The sequence below is a fragment of the Arabidopsis thaliana genome, chromosome 3 (genome assembly GCF_000001735.4).
Source record: "Arabidopsis thaliana chromosome 3, partial sequence".
NCBI lineage: Eukaryota > Viridiplantae > Streptophyta > Magnoliopsida > Brassicales > Brassicaceae > Arabidopsis > Arabidopsis thaliana.
Window position 1 is genome coordinate 16,511,684 of NC_003074.8, and position 18,811 is coordinate 16,530,494.

An 18,811-nucleotide genomic window follows, 5' to 3' on the forward strand; every position below is an offset into this window, starting at 1 on the left:
CAATAGTATGATCGAGGGTACTTCCCCCAATAGATCCATCGTCACCCTAATAAGCATCATACCCATCACCATCTTCGTTGTCCCCCTCCTCTTCATCCTCATCTGTTTTATCGTCTTCAACGTCGTCTTGCTCATCTACGACCTCATTATTTTCATCAACATTTGAAACACTATCACACACACAGTCACTTTCAGCATCGTCACCATGAGTTCTAGAGACATTATTTCCGAGTGTCTTGACGGTTGTAATAAAAGAGACAAACAAGTTGAGAGAAGGATACTGACCACGAATAAAAAAGAACGTATTCAACCCCACTTGACTGTCAATGTAGACAGGAGGGCGTTTAGTATCTATCATCACTAACATCTCTCCCGGCTAGTGTACGTACAAATTCTGTGTACGTCATGTTTTCCTTAACACGTACACATCGACCAAACATGTCTTCTTTTAGTTCAAATTTCCATTCTTTTTCTTTGCATCTCCACTCACCGACCATAATAAATACGGGAATATCTATTACCCAACAGCATCATAAATTCAGGAGAAACCCATTAAATGCAACTGAAAACATGATTATATCTACAAAAACAAATAGAATTTCGATATACATATTTATAAACATAAATATTTACACATTTAGCATTTTCAACCAACAAAATTAAAAATAAAATATTTCTGGGTTTTTCTATAAAAAAACAAAGTTGATTTCGAACACAATGAAGATCATAGTATGTTATAACAAAAAAATTCTTTAAAACTTCATTACTTATACGATAATGCTTATCTTGGCTCCAAACTTCGTAAATAAACAAGATCAACACTTCTTGAGCATCAATGTACGTTCGCAATTAATGTTTGTTCCTGGATTCATCTTTAACTCAACAATTATTATCAATAATTTTATAATATTATAACATGTAATGATGATTTTGCATTAATTATGACAAGAGTCACGTCTAAACTTTTTGGGTCATTAAATGTTGATGTCATTTCGTTTTTAATGGAAAAGATCTCTCTTCTAACTATATAGTCGCGCTCCTCAACGTGAAACAAAAATAACTTCAATTAAACCGGAATAGTGTACCTAACTAAACCTGAATAACTAAACCGTACATTAAACAGTTTCTCAGCTGTAGCAGTAAGGACAAAATGGTCAAATTTCAGCTGAAAAGACAAAACGTGAAAACCACCTTTCACTTTGTCAATCATTGAAAATAAAACATGGTCAAAAGGTGTGACGCGCAAATTACCCAAAAAAAAACTCTTTTAAAAAGGTTCAAGGGAATGGAGACGCGAAAAGATTAATTATTCTCACAAAGATAAAGATCTGAGTTAACATAGAAAAAGATAAAGTCTATACTCACAAAGACAACATGAGTTTGCGGTATTCTCCAAGAGCCCAAATGGGGAATATGTTTCTATAAGCTGAGTAACTGATCATACAATTCCGATTAAAGACTCCTAGTATCTCCTGAACAAAAAGTAAGAAGCAAATATAATCAATGAGGTTAGTGAAAACAAAACCTGTCTATGAATATAAAACATTTTACTCACTTGTTGTGGGTAATCTCCATCTTCCATCTGCGAGTTGATCAGCGATTTTGCCCCGCGATGCAATGGCATCGGATCTCTACTAGCCTTCAAACCCAAATTATGGATTAAGTAACACCTTGCACCTAAGCAATAAGACATTCTATAGAGAAGGATGAAACTCACTTGTCCCGCTTCAATGAGAGCCAAGAGTGCCCATGATGTGTTCACAATATGCGATTTATTCCCAGGAAGATTGGTGTATACTTTGTTTTGGCAAGAAAGGTAGCTCTCTCCCCATCCACCACAACAAAGTTGTTTGGAGAGCAAGAAACCACAAGCTTTTCTAATACAAAGACTGCTCTCATATGTTTTGCCTGAAGCCAACATGCCTTTAATACCAAACCATGTTGCATAGGTGAAACACACTCCCCACGAGCCATACCTAAAAATTTATCAGCATACCGATAGAAAAATCACAACATATATATATATTAAAGTAAAAACCAACTTAGTAGCACTGACCATGAACCATCAGGAAGTTGTGTTTTTTCAATAAACTCAACTGCTTTGTTGATGCTTCCTACTATCTCCTTCCTCTTGTAGCTCGAATTTAACGTTGTGAATAACACGAGACCTTGGATGGCAGCTGACGTGCATTCTACGTATCTGTGGATTTTTAATCCTTCATCAACAAGAAATTGTTGTTTGAAATGGAATTTAGGTAATACTAGTTCGCATCTTACTGATAATCTATGATGATATCCCCAAAAGTCTCTGATGGGTTGATAACCTGTTATGTATATGCGCATACAACAAATGATATGAGAGTCCACTAATCTTGTCTTGAATATAAGCATAACAAGAAGAAATGGTTTAACCTCTAGCTCGGGATATGATCTAGTTAGCTCATATGACGCAAATCCCCCATTCTTGTTCTGGAAGAAGTAAGCTTATAGAAAATGTATGTTAAAAAATATATCCGAAAATGCAGAAAGTATACCTGTAATGATAAGATAAAGTTTACAGCATCAACTAAATGCTCTTCAGGCATGGGTTCTCCAACTAAATTAACCGGCATTTGTGACAATAGCAACGCCGCCTATAACAAGAAATTTCAACATCTTTAGCTTGTTGAGAAAAAAAAAACATATGAGGAGATTAACAAAAAAACATGTAAGAGTTGCATATTTAGTTAAGTAACCTTCAAGGCTTCAGCAGTACAATCAGAGACAGGCCATGGATTGTCTCCAGTGGAGAAACCCCATCCTCCCTTGCACGGGTGTCGGTACCACAACCCCGGATCTCCACTTGTGTCTTTCCTTATCTATTTCAGGTTACGAAACAAGAGATCAATGAAATAAATCAGATCACAAGAGAATATATAGTCTATATGATTAAGTGAACAAAGTACTTGAGTGTTCTTGATGTAGTTATGGGCTTTCTTAAGCATCAAACCATAGTCATCAACCAAATTCGTCGCCAAGATTGCTTGGACCGCTAAAGTCACGTCCCACAGCTGAGATCCGTTGTATCCCTATATGGACATTATATACTTGTGAAATATGGTTCATATGGACCAAAAAAAAGAAGAAGAAGAATGATAATGTACCTGCATTTTCATTCCATCCTCAGCCACCCACAAATAGTCTTTAATCCGCGAGAGGTGAGATTTAAATGCCTCGGAATTCGAGGACTCGACCCAACAACAAAGCATATTCAAGACCTTAAATCCCACACCAACCCAACATATATAGTGTTAGCCAAAATTAGTAATTTAAGTTTACTGGTGCATTGAGATATATGTAACCTACTTTGTTGACAGGACCGATACAAATATAGTGGCTGTTTTGGTCTTCATAGTGAATGTGTTGCATTACTGTCTGAAGAGCATGGTTTCTGAGGTTATTCAATGGCCATCTTTCAAGAAGAGGCTCTCCAAATTTATTCAGACAACTCCAAAGGACGTCTTGAATCTTTGGATGTGGATAGTACAAGTCCTCCTACATTGATATATTAATGGACCAAAATCTAACAACAAAAACTTTTGAAAAAATCGCTCTACCTTGGCACATTGATTACGGGCGGTGTCCCAATCGATATGGTGATAAGGAATAGTGTAGAGCTCTCGTCGAAGCGATAAAATAGTTCCATTAGTACGACAAACAAATCTTCTTCCATATAGATATGACATTGGAAGATAAACCATCCTACAATGGCACCACATTCGGCCCGGATGAAAAGGAAGACTATATGGAAGGAGCCATAGCTCTGGAGGTAAAGGATTGTTCCCACTCCACTCATAAGCTCCAAGAACCTGTTTCATATAAAATCAACAATTCATTATGTGATTCGCGGGTCGCGGCAAAACCAGTACAAGATTGTGTTGTTGTTAACGTACGGAGAGCCAGAACTTGCCCCAGGAGGGAATAAAAGTGGCACCACCGTGGTGGTGAATCCAACTTCTAGCTGATTCCATGGCTCCATCTCCACCGTCTAATTCTTCCCCCATTAGTCTCAGTGCTACGTATGAGAGCACTGTACAAAACATGGTGCTATTCCCTTCTACGTGTAGTCCCCATCCTCCATCCTTGTTCTACACGTTATATCTTGTTCAAGTTAGGGCTTTTTTACCAACAAATAGATTGGTTCTTTCACTACAAAAAGATTCAATATGTTTTCTTGATCTGAAACCTGATGGTTATAGAGATAACGACGAATCTCGATTTGATGTTGCGCAGTTAAAGTTCCATCCAAAACTTCCGTCACATATAAGCCGATCACCTGCGACAAAAATCATTACCGGTGTATGTTATGTAAGAACTTTCTTTGAAGCTTTTCAAAACCTTGCACTGTTTAGTGTACAATCGCATTTTTTTTGAGGTTATTGTTACAAATTTCACATATATCATATCTATTTTTTGACACCACACATTTTTGTTTAAGAATTTCAATTTAGAGAGAAAGAATAATTAAAGAATTACCAGAGCAGGCAAGAGAAACAAAGGGCCACCATAATCACCAGGCCAAAAACCATCTTGTGATTGAAGTATTGAGTAGAATCTCAAACTTCTTCTTAATGTAACATTCACCACTTCTTCATTTATCAATCTTTCTTCCCCCTCTTTTACTTTCACTTGTGGAAGTCTCTCCATTCCTTTTCCTTTCTCTTTCCAACACTATACGTTCAAGTTCATGTTTATATTTCAATCCAGTATTGGATAAAGATTTTCACTTTCTTTTAATTAAAATCTAATTTTCTCTAATTATACTTTAATAATCTAATAGCCTTGGAGATTAAGCTAATTTTTGTCACCGTTCATTTTTTTTTGTTCTTATTAATTAAGCTAATCTCATAGCCCATTTTGTTTTTATTCATAGCCAATCGTACATCTTTAAATTCGTTTAAAATCACAACCACTATTTTAAAGAACAAAGTATTATTTGAAATAGAAAAAATTATACTAATTACGTGATATTCACATTTTTTTGTTGTCAAACAATTTTCAAATCCTATCTTATCATATGTTTTGTCCATATATGTCTACATAAATGACACGATCGGATCTTATTTTCTGAAACCCAAATAAGAAGTAAAGAACAATGACTTTGACTAAAAAACGTTAAATCTCGGCCTTACAGAAATGTTGTAAACATGAAAGAACAAAATAAGGATGTGAGTGTTTTTATGCAGACTTATATGACTTTAAAATCACTAATGCATGATGGGATAAAATATCATTTTAAAGAATTTTTTTGTTTCTTAAAGTCTTCAAAACCTTTTAAAGTCAATATTCTAGTCACTCCCAAAATTAGCTGGCTTAAAAAAAACTAAGACATATCAAAATATAATCGTCTCAAATTTTGAAATGTTCTATAGCCTTTACAGCTTTAATAAGTGACCTTTTACATGCAACTGTGGATCATGTGTTGTAAAAAAAGTAATCTAAATTTCACAGTTAGAAATATGCTAGCCATGATTTATAAAACTAAGTAATAAAATTATCAAGTTTTGGGTGCACAAAATAAAATAAAATTTTATCAAGTTTAAAATCTGAATTTAAGATAGTTGCTGCTGTACCAATATGCGTTATAAGGAAAATGAAAAAAAAAATGTACCTGAAAACGGTAGAGAAGATCAGAACTATGCTTAGAAGAAAACCGATTGAGAGTAAAGTTGCTACGAAGATGGTTAATGTGATGTCTCTCTTCAGAGGTTCCAAATTGGTTATCATATTCCCAAAACTGTCTTCCAACATGTTGATTCACGCTCTCTTCGTCTCCTTCCGATAACTTTAACCTCCACATCTCTTTCTTTATCTATCTCTCCCTCGATCTTGAATGTGAGATTCTTTATATTAATGTTTAAAATAAAAAAGACAGCTCAAGAAGGCAAATCTATATGTGTTCAAGAGACGTAATGGACTCACCAATGCCGTGAAAAATCTTGTTCACGTTGAAAGCAATGAAGCATGCAAGAAATTATGGATTTATTATTTAATCTAATTTTTTACGTGTAACTTATAATGTATATATGAAATTGTTAAATCACTGAAAGTGTTTTTGGTTTATATATGTGTTGTGATTACCAGATTTTATATAAGCAAATCAATGATTAAAATAACAATATGATCATTTTGTTGACGTATCAATCACCTATTTTTTGACGTTAAGTGCGAGATTGACCTAATAAAGACAAATTAGATTTAAAGGGATCTGTCACATGGAAGATAAAAGCATCTGTCTGTATTCACATGAAATAACATTCTCAATTTTTTTTTTATGTCGTAACTGAATAGCTGAGTATTCTATTCACATAAATTCCAGAATTAGGTTAGATTAATATTAGTTTGTCACCGACGGTTTTCGAGTAATGCAAACCCGGGAGTTCAAAGTAGGTCGAGATTAAAGGCTAAACTGAAGTTTAAATATATAGCCACATTGAGAAATGAAATGAAAAGAAAAGAAGCGTAGTCCTAATTAGGCAACTTCATCGAAAGACCGCCATGTGAAAATTGGAGGTCGTGACCGTCTCATCCGGCTTCCGGTGAGTTGTGCTTCCCAAATATTTCAACTGACACAAAAACTCGGTTTCAAGATTGACAGCAAAATTGTTGGTTGCCTCTTCCACAATGCCTAGTTGGCCATAGAAATTAAAATGATAGCTTTCTCGACATTTTAGAAGAGGGTCTTACTGTTAGTTTTGAAGTCAAGTTTTTTTTTGTCGACTAAAATAATTGAAAGCACAGTTAACTGGAAACCGAATACGGCTACCAAGACAATCCAAATTTCTCATAACAGTCTTTGGATGAATTTGTCTTTCGATGAACAAAACTATGATTATTGTAAATTTTATTTTTCTCAATCAATTTTTTTGGTCTATTGTTTCTTTTGTAAATGGATGTGAAAACATAGTTTTCTTTTACTTGGTTTGCATAGAACATTTACATATAAAAAACTACTCGATTTCTCTCTACTTACTGATGGTAAGTTTGTGGAACTTATCCACAAACTTCATTGACCAAAAAGATCATAATAACTTCAAAGTAAGAACAAGAAGTTATACAAACAGCTCATACAGTATTCATGCATCTTATCTTCTTCTTCTTTTTTAAATGTTATATCTTACTTAAAATAAAATAAAAATTGGTTTTTTTTACAAAAATAGATGATAACATCAAGTTTATTTCTGTATAATATTTTGTTACCATTTAGTGTTACTGATTTTCTAGTAATAATTATTTATTTTTTCAAATATTTTATTCTCTCTCTATTGTTTTGTTTTTGTAAATGGATGTGGACAAATTATTTTCCTTGACTTTATTGATATAGAAGATTTACATACCAAAGATATTAAGTACTCCATTTCTTTCCTAAACTTACTGACCATAAATATTATAATAAATTCAAAGTAAGTAAAAATAAGAATACAACTAGGTAATATGTTTAATACATTTTATCCAAAGATATTCATGAAATCTTATCTTATTTTTATTTTATATTCTATCTTACTTACAAAACTATGACAAAATGGACTTTCTTACAAGTATAGATGATAACACCAAACTAGGGGATAATCGGGGGTACGACCGGGTAATATATGACAGCTAATATATTTCGGCTATCAAAAAATCAACTTATGTGTCATCAACTTGTTATGTGATTATAAATATAATAAAAACTATTGCTTTCAATTAAACGATCTCTTACGTATTTAACTATTTATACATAATTAAAATTCTCATAATTTTTTTCTTTTTTAGATTAGTTCATAATTTTTTTGCTTTTTAGATTAGTTCATGAACTTATAAGTTCTTCTCAAAAGAATTAGTCTACCAAACCAAATATTCCTAACTTGTACTTCTTTCTGGGACTTAATTGGCATTTCTACGACACACCAATACTCTATGATTTATATAACTCTTTGCTTTTTATTCTTGGAATTAAACATGGATCATCATTTCCTAAAATTAATAAAGGCAGATAACGTACATTTTCCTCTGTGCAAAACGTTTTAATTTTGCTATATACATATCTACACTATTATTTGAGACGTACGTTAAGTGATTCTCAATTAAAAAAATTTTTTACCTTAAAATCATATGTTTAAAATATTAATATCATGGAAAAATTACCTTTAATTGAGAATCACTTAACTTACGTTATAATCTTGGCCATTCGATTGAATTATTTGTGTCCGTTCAATCTCTCGTCTTCACTTAAAAAACACGCAGATCCTTTTGACCCGGATTTAAACTTTTGAGTCATACGTTATAATCTTGGCCATTCGATTTAATTAATTGTAGCCATTGAATTTTTTTCAATAAATCCTACAACAAGATTTTTGGAGAGAGGATTTTTATTTATTTTCAATTATTATATTCCCTTATTCAATACTATTCATAATTACGTGGGTTTAAAATTGGATAACTAATTATACTCATATATCAAAGGAATTTACAATATTATATTCTAAAATATTACTAATCCAATTATTTTTTTAAAAATATTTTCTAATCAAATCTGCTTTATTTATAGATATAACATTATAAATATCGAATTAATATGTTTGAATTCGAAATTGGGTTAAATATTCTAAATTTATTTAAATAACTGGAAAATAATTTAAACTAAACTATTTTTTATGTTTGATATTTAAAATAGAAAAAATATGTTTAAACATTTAAAAATAAGATTAATTACTTTTTTGGTTTATATTAATTTTTGTTAATTATATTAATTGAATTCCTTTTTCAGCAACTGAATCATATTAATTTAAAATATTCAATGCGTATATTCCTTTCTTAAATTTGAATATCAATTTTCCATAATTATAGGTAATCAAATATTTAGTTGGATGTTTATTTTTGAATTAACATAAAGTTTCCAAACAATTTCCATAATTAAATAACTACTTATAAGATAATTGTTAAACATTCTCCTATAATTTTGGGATTCATCATAATCATTAAACTTGACTTCCACGATTTAATATTTTATGCATATTGTTTACCTAAAAAATTATATCTTATAAATACTGTACGTCTCATTTCAAAAATTCACTCATCAGTTCCTATTTTCTTTTACCCTCCCGCTTCTTTTTTTATTCTAGCAGAAGAAAACGAGACCATGAAGAAAACAGAGGTTGTGGATCGACGAGACCATGGAGAAAGCAATATATCGAGGTGTCCTCTTACACTCTCTGTTTTTCTCTATCTTTTTCATGTTTTTCTCATATCTGTTTTTAAAAATATTTATGCAGGTAATGTGGGAGATTAAAATGTATACGCACACATGATTTTGTTAAAGTATGTCTTACTTTCTAATTATTTATCTTTTATGCAAAGTAATAACTAATAAGTTAAGCTTTTTTTACCTCTCTATATATTTATAAGATGAGTAATTCTGATTGAATTTTTTGATAGGGATTACGGTCTTTTTCTTGTTAATTTGCATAAACGCGATGATGATTTATAATTTGACTACTATCTTCCAATGAACAACAAAATTATAAGGTATGCAATATTTTTTCTTAAATCTGATCGATAGATTCTCTTTCACTAATATATTGAGATTGTGTAAATATTTTTGACTGTAGTTTAGCTTTTAATATATTGGTATTGTTAATTAAATTAATTCAATTTTAATATAAGTTCTTATTAATAATTCTTTTAATTTTTTCTTCTATAATTCTGATTTTGATAAAATTTATTTTTGTCTTATTAATTTGTCAAATTTGATAATTAATATATATATTAATAAAATACACTAAACCCCGACATACCATGTATACAACTACATATACTAAATATACAATTATGTATTCAAAGGGATACATCAATTCTGTAATAAATTCAATAGTATCCATGTTTCAATGATACCAATAATAAATTGAGAAACTTTTAAAATTTATAAATTATACAAATAAACATTTATAAATAAACAGAATATATTAAATTCGTAATATATACAGAAGTGAAACTGATAAACTAATTAAAGCATGACTACGTTAAGTGATTCTGAGTTATTTTTTTTTGAAGAAAACATAATATATTAAAAGCATTTCGTTTTTCCATTTACTTAATGCAAGCTTTTTTAATACCAGTGGAGAATTATGTAATCTATTCTTTTTTTTTCTTTTTTTTCTTTAGTTATGAGTTTTAAGTATGAAGAAAGACATTTTCCAATTATTATTTGTCAAATTTATAATTCACTTACATGTTAATGACATACACGAAAATATACAAATCTTCTATGTGTACAACTACATATACAAAATATACAATTACGTACCCAAACGTACATACCAACTATAGACATATATTTTCCATGCTACAAACTGAGGAAACTACATATAATAAACAAAATATGGTTTGACTAGAGTAAATATATTTAGTTGGTACCAATAATACATGATAAACATGTTTAAAGATAATGAAAATATAGTAGAGTTTCTGTAAAATACACATAACTAAGATTTGATGATTGATTAAACCAAATATACCGTGCGTAGCACGGGTACTGACCTAGTTAACTCTCTAATAAGTAAACCATATGATATCATTTTTCTCCTTAGTATGACTACCACATAGAGTCAGTTTCTTGTTTTCTCAGACTATAACCTTGAGTTGCCTGCCCCGTTGGATGTCTTACTCTTCTATGACTATGTCATGAATATGAGAATGTCTTTATGATCATGCTTTTTTCCACGTCTTTTTCCAATGATTTGCCTGAATGAAAATAATTTATTATACACAGAAATGTATTTGATTTCAAAATTCAATTTATGTGACCTGAATGACAACAAAATTCCCGAAAACAAAACCAAACCATGAGATGTTTTAACCGTTCTAAGTTTTGTAACCCAGCCGGAGCATGTCCAATGCTCCACCTTGTTGAAAAGATATATTAATATCATTTTTTTGGGCCACCTTTTTTACTGCAAATTAACAATTGTTTGGCTATATACTCCAAAATATGAAAAACAATAGTTGTTTTAACTACTTACAAATTTGAGGTAACTCCATGTATTAGCTATTAGGAGGTCAAATTATTCAAAATTATAACTCAAATTTTCACGTTTGCAAATTAATTCCTCAAGTTTTCGCTACCACGCAACATCATGCTAAAAATAGTCAACGTTAACTTCTACGTTTTCTTATTTGGCGTTGACTTTTTTCAATTGTATAGTCAATTTAAACTTCAAAAATTTAATGTGCGCACACACAGTTGAGAAATTAATAAGTCAATTGCAAATATTTAAGGAATAATGAATAATTTCCCTATCTATTTGGTGGTTTAATCTCCAACTTATCTTTTGGAGAATCTTGTTTCACAGTTATTAACTTTCACTAAAACAAATGAGTTCTTTCTAAAATAACCTTTTAAGTTGTAACCTAATTATAGTCATATACACATACAAAAAATCTACAAAATTCTATATTCATATACACGACTTTTGCTTTCTTTCTTCTCTAAAACCATCATCTTTTTGTGTAGTGAATTTGAGTGAAATTAACTTTGATACGTCAAAAATAATTTTATTTTTATTCTTGAGAATTTGCTAATCTTGCCATTAAAAGTATTTTTGGGATATCTAAAAACTAAAAAAATGAAGAATCTAAAATAATATTTGTTCTACAATATAGAGTAATCTCTTTTTCATAACATCTTTTACAAAGAAGTTACAAGCAAAACTTGAAATAAATATGTGGAACAGCGTTATCAAAATACATGGAATGCTTATGATGTTTGCTACATAATAATTTTTGTTTGTTACACATTACTTGATGTTTTCATTTTTCAATGCAAAATTAATTATTTTATTTGTTTTTAATCATTTATATTCTGCGCTTTGTTGTCTAAATAGTTTTTAATTAAAAAACATTATGTTTTAATTTTGTTTTTAAAAAAAAACACAATTGGTTTCTTAATCTATTTAATCATCACTAATATTGAAACTTAAGAAGTAATGTTAAAACAAAGTAGCCCTATAGGGTTTTTATAGAAATTAATGTACCGTTAAGTAATAGATTTCAGACATCATTGACTATCAAAAACTAAATTTTCGGACAAAAAGAATTTCATTACTATTTTAAATTTGTTGATGTTAAAGAGAATAGATTGGCTGAAGTGATTGATGTTAAGCTGAAAAACAATCACAACCATGGAAAAGTCACATCAGCGGCAAGACTGGCTAGTAGTTGTGTGAGGATGAAAGGTAAAAAATGGCCAACAATGGCGAAGTGGCTGTCGAATTGGAGCACATTCGCTCATTAGCGTAGTCGCGTTTTTTTTTGTATTTTTTTTTTTGAAGAAAAGTAAACAGGACCTAGTGTGACTGTGTGAGGTCATTGATTCATGCTGATCTTCAAGACCGATCGAAGTGTAGCAAACAATCATCCTGCATGCAGGCATCTGGTTCCTTGAGCAGTCTCCATAGCTTTGATTTGCGTTTGCTCTTGATTTCAATCTATTTTCACTTATTATACTTTAAAAGACCTTGAAAACTCGAAACCAGGAATATTGAACTGATCAGATCCTGGACCACTGCAATAACTGAGTTCATGTACGTACAAAACTAATATGTCACGACTAGGAATTTAGCGTCCTCGTGAGATTGAGAGAGACACGTATGGTGTCAATTGCCCGAAGGTACAGTATTAGTTTGAATTGGGCAACAACAACAAAAACGTGCGTTCTCTAATACTCACTTCTCTAGAAAACAACAAATATGATAACGTAACCTCCTTTGCTTCTTTTCTTATTAATTAAGACCACTCGTAACTAATAAAGATGATAGATCTTTTATATAAAAAATTGTATTCGTCAATGCTCTTTTATGAAAACAATAGTTCAACTACCCATACTTGCATCTATTAGCTATCTAGTATTCTCATATTATTACAAACATTATGCAGATTGGAGATAATTACCAACATTTCTATATAAACAATCCGAATTTGGTGATTATAAATACTTAATTACCATTCTGGAAGTAACAATATAACAGGTAGTATCTATGTTATTTTGGCATGAAAGGAAATGATCTTAACTTCTCAAAGTATATTTCCCACTTTTCTCAAGAAGATCATTAATAAACTAATACCTCTTCTTGGACAGACATTTTTGAGTTATCTTGTTTTTGTTTCGGTCACTAGTTAAGAAAAGAGAAGAAAACTCAACATACCATTTTATCACGTTATAGCCATGTTCGAATTGAAAACTAACCACCTAAAACTAGAGGATATGATTTCTTATCTATTTTTTGGTTTCATTTTAAGCAGGACCAAAACCTAAATGGCCGGTTCCTCCAAAACTAGTTATATTTTTTTTTTGTATAATTGCAAATTCATAAAGATGAAAAGAGCTGCATTCTTGGGTATATACATGTTAACATATCTTTCTTTAGATACAGTGGTCCTCCTATGCATCACATGCAATATCGGGTAAGGTCAAAAAGATATTGAATTGTCCACAACACATAAGAAGTTAAGATGTCACTCGTGGACATTAACGTCGTAGAGTACCCATATATTCCCATGGAAATTATTGGTATTCGTAACTCTTGGATATTTTTAAACGTTGTTAATACTTTAATAAAATATATTATATTGTCTACCGAATCAAACACAGCTGTATCAACAAAAATAATTTGAAACTTGTATAAATAGATGAAGTGGATATGAGAGGAATGTAAGCCTTATAGAAGAGAAAAAAAATATGTATTGTAGAGAGTCCTTGTCGAGTCTCCAGACTTTGAACGTAGCAAAGAGTCTCAGCTCTTTGTTCCCTAAACAATCAGCTCTCATCAACCCGATCTCCGCTGGACGTCGAAACAACCTGCCTCGTCCAAACCTCAGAAGACGATGTAAGGTCACCGCTTCACGGGCTAATATTGAACAAGAAGGTAACACAGTGAAAGAACCCATTCAGAATATTAAAGTAAAGGGATACATAACGGCCCAAGAAGAGTTTCTGGAGGGCATAACTTGGTCGAGAGGTCTCGATGACATTGCTGATATCCGCGGCAGATCATTGCTCGTCGAGCTTATTAGCGCCAAGACTGACCAGCGTGAGTACACCTTTTTTTTCCTTTAACGATTTTTTCAATGAAATTTAAAATAAATAGATACAAACATTTGTAATAAAACTAGAGGCCTTAGAAAAGTCCAAAAAAGCAATTGTTACCGATCTATGTGCTTATCAAAGAGTATTAAAGACATGGAATTTTTTTGGTTTGTAAAACATTACAAGTTGCGTTAGTACATAAATTTATCAAACATTAGCTTATGAAATAAAAGAAGCTAGCTAGCACATCAAGAGTCTGTATATAAATTTATGAAATGATATAAAAGTAGGTTAAGGCTATCAATAATGTTAACCAATTTATACATATTTCAGGGATTACGGTAGAAGACTACGCACAACGTGTATGGGCCGAAGCCCCTGATGAGAAGTACGAGTGCGAGTTTGAGATGCCTGAAGACTTTGGACCAGTGGGAGCCATCAAGATTCAGAACCAATACCATCGACAGTTGTTCCTCAAGGGGGTAGAGCTTAAATTACCCGGCGGGTCGATAACGTTTACATGTGAGTCATGGGTGGCCCCCAAGTCCGTTGACCCAACCAAGCGGATATTCTTCTCCGACAAGTCCTACTTGCCTTCCCAAACACCAGAGCCTCTTAAAAAGTATCGAAAAGAGGAGCTCGAGACCTTACAAGGCAAGAACCGCGAGGAAGTTGGTGAATTTACCAAGTTTGAGCGCATTTACGACTATGATGTGTACAACGATGTTGGTGACCCTGACAATGATCCTGAACTTGCTCGTCCGGTAATTGGAGGCCTCACACATCCATATCCAAGGCGTTGCAAGACCGGTCGAAAACCTTGTGAGACTGACCCCTCTTCAGAGCAACGCTACGGGGGAGAGTTCTATGTACCAAGAGACGAGGAGTTCTCTACAGCCAAGGGCACTTCATTCACAGGCAAGGCCGTACTGGCAGCTCTTCCCTCCATCTTCCCTCAGATCGAGTCTGTTCTATTGAGTCCCCAAGAACCTTTTCCACACTTCAAGGCCATACAAAATCTCTTTGAAGAAGGCATTCAGCTTCCCAAGGATGCTGGCCTCTTACCTCTGCTCCCCAGAATCATCAAAGCTCTTGGCGAAGCTCAAGATGATATTCTCCAGTTTGATGCCCCAGTTCTCATTAACAGTACTTACGAACCTCTATCCTTTTTCTCATTTTAGTATTTCAATTTTCTGTACTGTTGAGACTACAACTAAACTCACTTTCTAATATCATTCACATTGATTCAGGGGATAGATTTTCATGGTTACGAGACGACGAGTTTGCTCGCCAGACACTTGCCGGCCTTAATCCTTATAGCATTCAGCTAGTTGAAGTAAGCTACATACTAATAGTTTATGTTCTGTTTTTTCCAATAAAGAAATATCTCTTAATGTCTAAAAGTTGTTGCTAGTAAAACATTTGGAAAAAAATAAAAACTGGTTTTAAAGTTAAAAACCCGAGGTAACGTTAGGGCCTCTCCAACGGTACTCTAAATCCTACTCGAAGTAACATTACTTGTTAATCTTATTTTAGAGTATACTTTTTCTTAATATATAAAGTTTAAAATTCATTTGTGGGAGAAGTATAAGAATGATGATGATTTAAATAAATATGTATTAAATCATTGGAAATGGTTTAAGGATGTCAATAATATTTATTTAATTCCAGGAGTGGCCGTTAATAAGCAAACTAGACCCGGCCGTTTATGGTGATCCCACCTCACTCATTACTTGGGAAATTGTGGAAAGAGAAGTTAAAGGAAACATGACAGTTGATGAGGTAAGTTAATAATAACATGTTTTTGAAAAAAAAACGCATATGACGGATTATTTGCTTAATGAATTATATTATATATTTGTATGCAGGCTCTAAAGAATAAGAGATTGTTCGTGTTGGATTATCATGATTTGCTTCTACCATATGTGAACAAAGTGAGAGAGTTAAACAATACCACATTATATGCTTCTAGAACACTATTCTTCCTCAGCGATGATAGCACATTGAGGCCTGTTGCCATTGAGTTGACTTGTCCACCAAATATCAACAAGCCCCAATGGAAACAAGTCTTCACGCCAGGCTATGATGCTACGTCATGCTGGCTATGGAATCTTGCTAAGACTCATGCTATCTCTCATGACGCCGGTTATCATCAGCTTATTTCCCATTGGTATTGGAAACACACTCTTTATTTCAAAATAGATGATCCTCTCATATATGGTTTTTTCTTGACAGAAAAAGTAGTTTAAATTTTTGGTACCTAATACTTTATACATGCATGTGAAATATCACTAACTAGGAAAGAGATGTATAAATTTTACAGGTTGAGGACTCATGCCTGTACGGAGCCATACATAATAGCGGCAAATAGACAACTAAGTGCCATGCATCCCATTTATAGGCTTTTGCATCCTCATTTCCGCTACACCATGGAAATCAACGCTCGTGCACGCCAAAGTCTTGTCAACGGAGGTGGAATCATTGAGACTTGTTTCTGGCCCGGGAAGTATGCATTAGAGCTAAGTTCAGCCGTCTATGGTAAACTATGGAGGTTTGACCAGGAAGGCTTACCCGCGGATCTCATCAAAAGGTGTGTTTGTGTTTTTTTTCCTATATGTTTAAATATTACAACCACAATTACATTAAAAATCTAATCAAATCTTTTTCCATTAAAATTTTCCGCCATAAGGGGGTTGGCTGAGGAAGATAAGACCGCAGAACATGGAGTACGTCTGACGATACCAGACTATCCATTTGCAAATGATGGTCTAATATTGTGGGATGCAATTAAAGAATGGGTGACAGACTATGTGAAACATTACTATCCTGATGAAGAACTGATCACATCGGACGAGGAACTCCAAGGATGGTGGAGTGAAGTGCGGAACATAGGCCACGGAGACAAGAAAGACGAACCTTGGTGGCCTGTCCTCAAAACACAAGATGACTTGATTGGTGTGGTAACTACGATTGCATGGGTCACCTCAGGTCACCATGCAGCTGTAAACTTTGGACAGTACGGATATGGAGGATACTTTCCCAACCGACCAACGACAACAAGGATAAGAATGCCAACGGAAGATCCGACAGATGAAGCCTTAAAAGAGTTCTATGAGTCGCCAGAAAAAGTGTTGCTTAAGACATACCCATCGCAGAAACAGGCGACCCTAGTGATGGTCACGTTGGATCTTTTATCAACACATTCACCTGACGAAGAGTACATTGGAGAACAACAAGAAGCATCTTGGGCCAATGAGCCTGTTATCAATGCTGCATTTGAAAGATTCAAAGGCAAGCTCCAATATCTAGAAGGAGTGATAGATGAGAGAAACGTGAACATTACTCTAAAGAATAGAGCTGGAGCTGGTGTTGTTAAGTATGAGCTTTTGAAGCCTACCTCTGAGCATGGTGTTACCGGAATGGGTGTTCCTTATAGTATTTCTATTTGATCTATGCATTTTCTTTCTCAAAAATGCTTTCATTAATTTTCTGTATCTCTGTCTTCTTGATAAAATGAATAAAACAAATGCTCCTTTGTCTCCTATATTAATCTCAAACAGATAAAGCTGAAAATCCCAAAAACCTCTTAGTAATTCAAAAAAAAAAAAAATAGCTGAAAAGCAAATCTCTATTTGATCAATTAATTCGAACGCTCAATAGTATGTAAGAAGTCATTTACACAGTACCTCGGTAAGTGTTTGAGGGTTAAATATTTGTTGAATTTTTAACATCACACTAATTTAGAGTATAATCTAAATTATAAGGTATACGTATGAAATCATAGCTCAATGATGATAGAATTCGTTAATTATTCTCGTAAAAGTGAATATTTGATTTAAAATGAGTCAAAATATATTTGATTTGACGAATTCTAAAAGTGTTCCGCTTGAGTTATAGAAACATGCTCAAAATGATGGTGATGACTTTTTTTTAGTTCTTTATTTGAAAAGTCAGTTTGGAAATGAAAACAGTAAGGCTGACCAAACAATATACAGTATGTTATCCAACTCTTATCCGTTTTAAGAAAACAAAGTATGTGTAAGAGTCGGGTAATATGATATCAGGTTATTTCTAAACCATCTGTCTTGTAACCCATCATTTTACTTGGATATATTTTCTTACATACAAATAATTTATTATAATAGTTTAGACATGTCAATTGGACTAGTCCAGTCTGACAAAGTCCAGAAAATTCGAATATATTTTATTTAGTCTGGTTCGGTTAGTAAAAATTTTGAAATAAAAAAATTTGAACTTATATTTCAAGATCTGGTAATAACAGGGACAAGACTTTTCCAGGTTTTTTATGTTTTTCTTTCCAGAAAAAAACAAATTTATAATTTATAATATTTCTGAAAGATGGATATATGAACAAAACAAATCAGTTGAAATTTAAATAACCATGAAAGCCAGTTTATTTTCAAAAAAAAAGGTTTAAAATCAAAAAAAATAATCTAATTTTTTTATTTAAACTCATAACAAATAAAATATAAAATCAGAAGATTTTAATCTAGACAGTCGAGCCAAGATTTGTTTTTTAGATTTATAGTAAGGCACAATTGAAAAACTAGGTTTAGGGTTTTCAATACTATTAAAAAAAACAAAAACAAATATTCCAATTAAAGAAAAATATTAACAAAAGAAAAGTAAAAAAAAAAATTAAAATTTTTTTAGGCCGGCTTGAATCTGGTGGGATTAAGCCTCAAAAAC

General features: G+C 32.5%; 2 protein-coding genes, 2 long non-coding RNA genes and 1 pseudogene across 10 annotated transcripts; 2 read left to right on the forward strand and 3 right to left on the reverse strand.

The window, feature by feature from the left end:
* Positions 1-46: 46 nt before the first annotated feature.
* AT3G45120 lies at positions 47-367 on the reverse strand (annotated as a pseudogene; the record flags this gene model as incomplete). The annotated part of the gene is made up of 1 exon: positions 47-367.
* Positions 368-486: 119 nt separating this feature from the next.
* LAS1 (lanosterol synthase 1) lies at positions 487-6,098 on the reverse strand (the record flags this gene model as incomplete). 5 transcript variants are annotated; one of them, NM_001339194.1, is made up of 18 exons in its annotated part: positions 5,962-6,085; positions 5,651-5,867; positions 4,516-4,710; positions 4,226-4,315; positions 3,933-4,127; positions 3,597-3,848; positions 3,346-3,534; positions 3,144-3,257; positions 2,946-3,068; positions 2,736-2,858; positions 2,535-2,633; positions 2,413-2,469; positions 2,278-2,324; positions 2,057-2,200; positions 1,718-1,976; positions 1,556-1,639; positions 1,366-1,472; positions 487-514 (listed from the first exon to the last, which is right to left on the reverse strand). In NM_001339194.1, exons 2-18 carry the CDS (start codon positions 5,837-5,839, stop codon positions 487-489), a joined length of 2,295 nt encoding a protein of 764 aa, NP_001327790.1. In that variant the 5' UTR covers positions 5,840-5,867; positions 5,962-6,085. The 5 variants fall into 5 exon arrangements, with proteins under 5 accessions (NP_001327790.1, NP_001327789.1, NP_190099.3 ...); NM_001339195.1 differs by lacking the exon at positions 5,962-6,085 and having other exon boundaries at positions 5,651-5,898; NM_114382.5 differs by lacking the exons at positions 487-514; positions 5,962-6,085 and adding an exon at positions 588-872 and having other exon boundaries at positions 5,651-5,879.
* A 285-nt stretch (positions 6,099-6,383) lies between these two features.
* Positions 6,384-6,776, forward strand: AT3G06975. Its single transcript, NR_141294.1, has one exon. It is a non-coding gene; the product is annotated as an other RNA (long non-coding RNA).
* Positions 6,777-12,193: 5,417 nt separating this feature from the next.
* AT3G07045 lies at positions 12,194-12,665 on the reverse strand. The gene has a single exon (NR_141295.1). It is a non-coding gene; the product is annotated as an other RNA (long non-coding RNA).
* Positions 12,666-13,561: 896 nt separating this feature from the next.
* LOX2 (lipoxygenase 2) lies at positions 13,562-17,669 on the forward strand. 2 transcript variants are annotated; one of them, NM_114383.3, is made up of 7 exons: positions 13,562-14,105; positions 14,435-15,247; positions 15,352-15,437; positions 15,773-15,883; positions 15,970-16,271; positions 16,425-16,691; positions 16,791-17,669. In NM_114383.3, exons 1-7 carry the CDS (start codon positions 13,754-13,756, stop codon positions 17,548-17,550), a joined length of 2,691 nt encoding a protein of 896 aa, NP_566875.1. In that variant the 5' UTR covers positions 13,562-13,753; the 3' UTR covers positions 17,551-17,669. The 2 variants fall into 2 exon arrangements, with proteins under 2 accessions (NP_566875.1, NP_001326504.1); NM_001339198.1 differs by having other exon boundaries at positions 13,628-14,355.
* Positions 17,670-18,811: the final 1,142 nt, after the last annotated feature.

What these genes read in the sequence shown, in the direction of transcription:
- LOX2 (NM_114383.3), top strand. Translation starts at nt 13,754, where the DNA reads ATGTATTGTAGAGAGTCCTTGTCGAGTCTCCAGACTTTGAACGTAGCA. An exon ending in CATCAGCTTATTTCCCATTG is followed by an intron (nt 16,272 to 16,424) that starts GTATTGGAAACA and finishes TAAATTTTACAG; the next exon opens with GTTGAGGACTCATGCCTGTA. An exon ending in CCCGCGGATCTCATCAAAAG is followed by an intron (nt 16,692 to 16,790) that starts GTGTGTTTGTGT and finishes TTCCGCCATAAG; the next exon opens with GGGGTTGGCTGAGGAAGATA.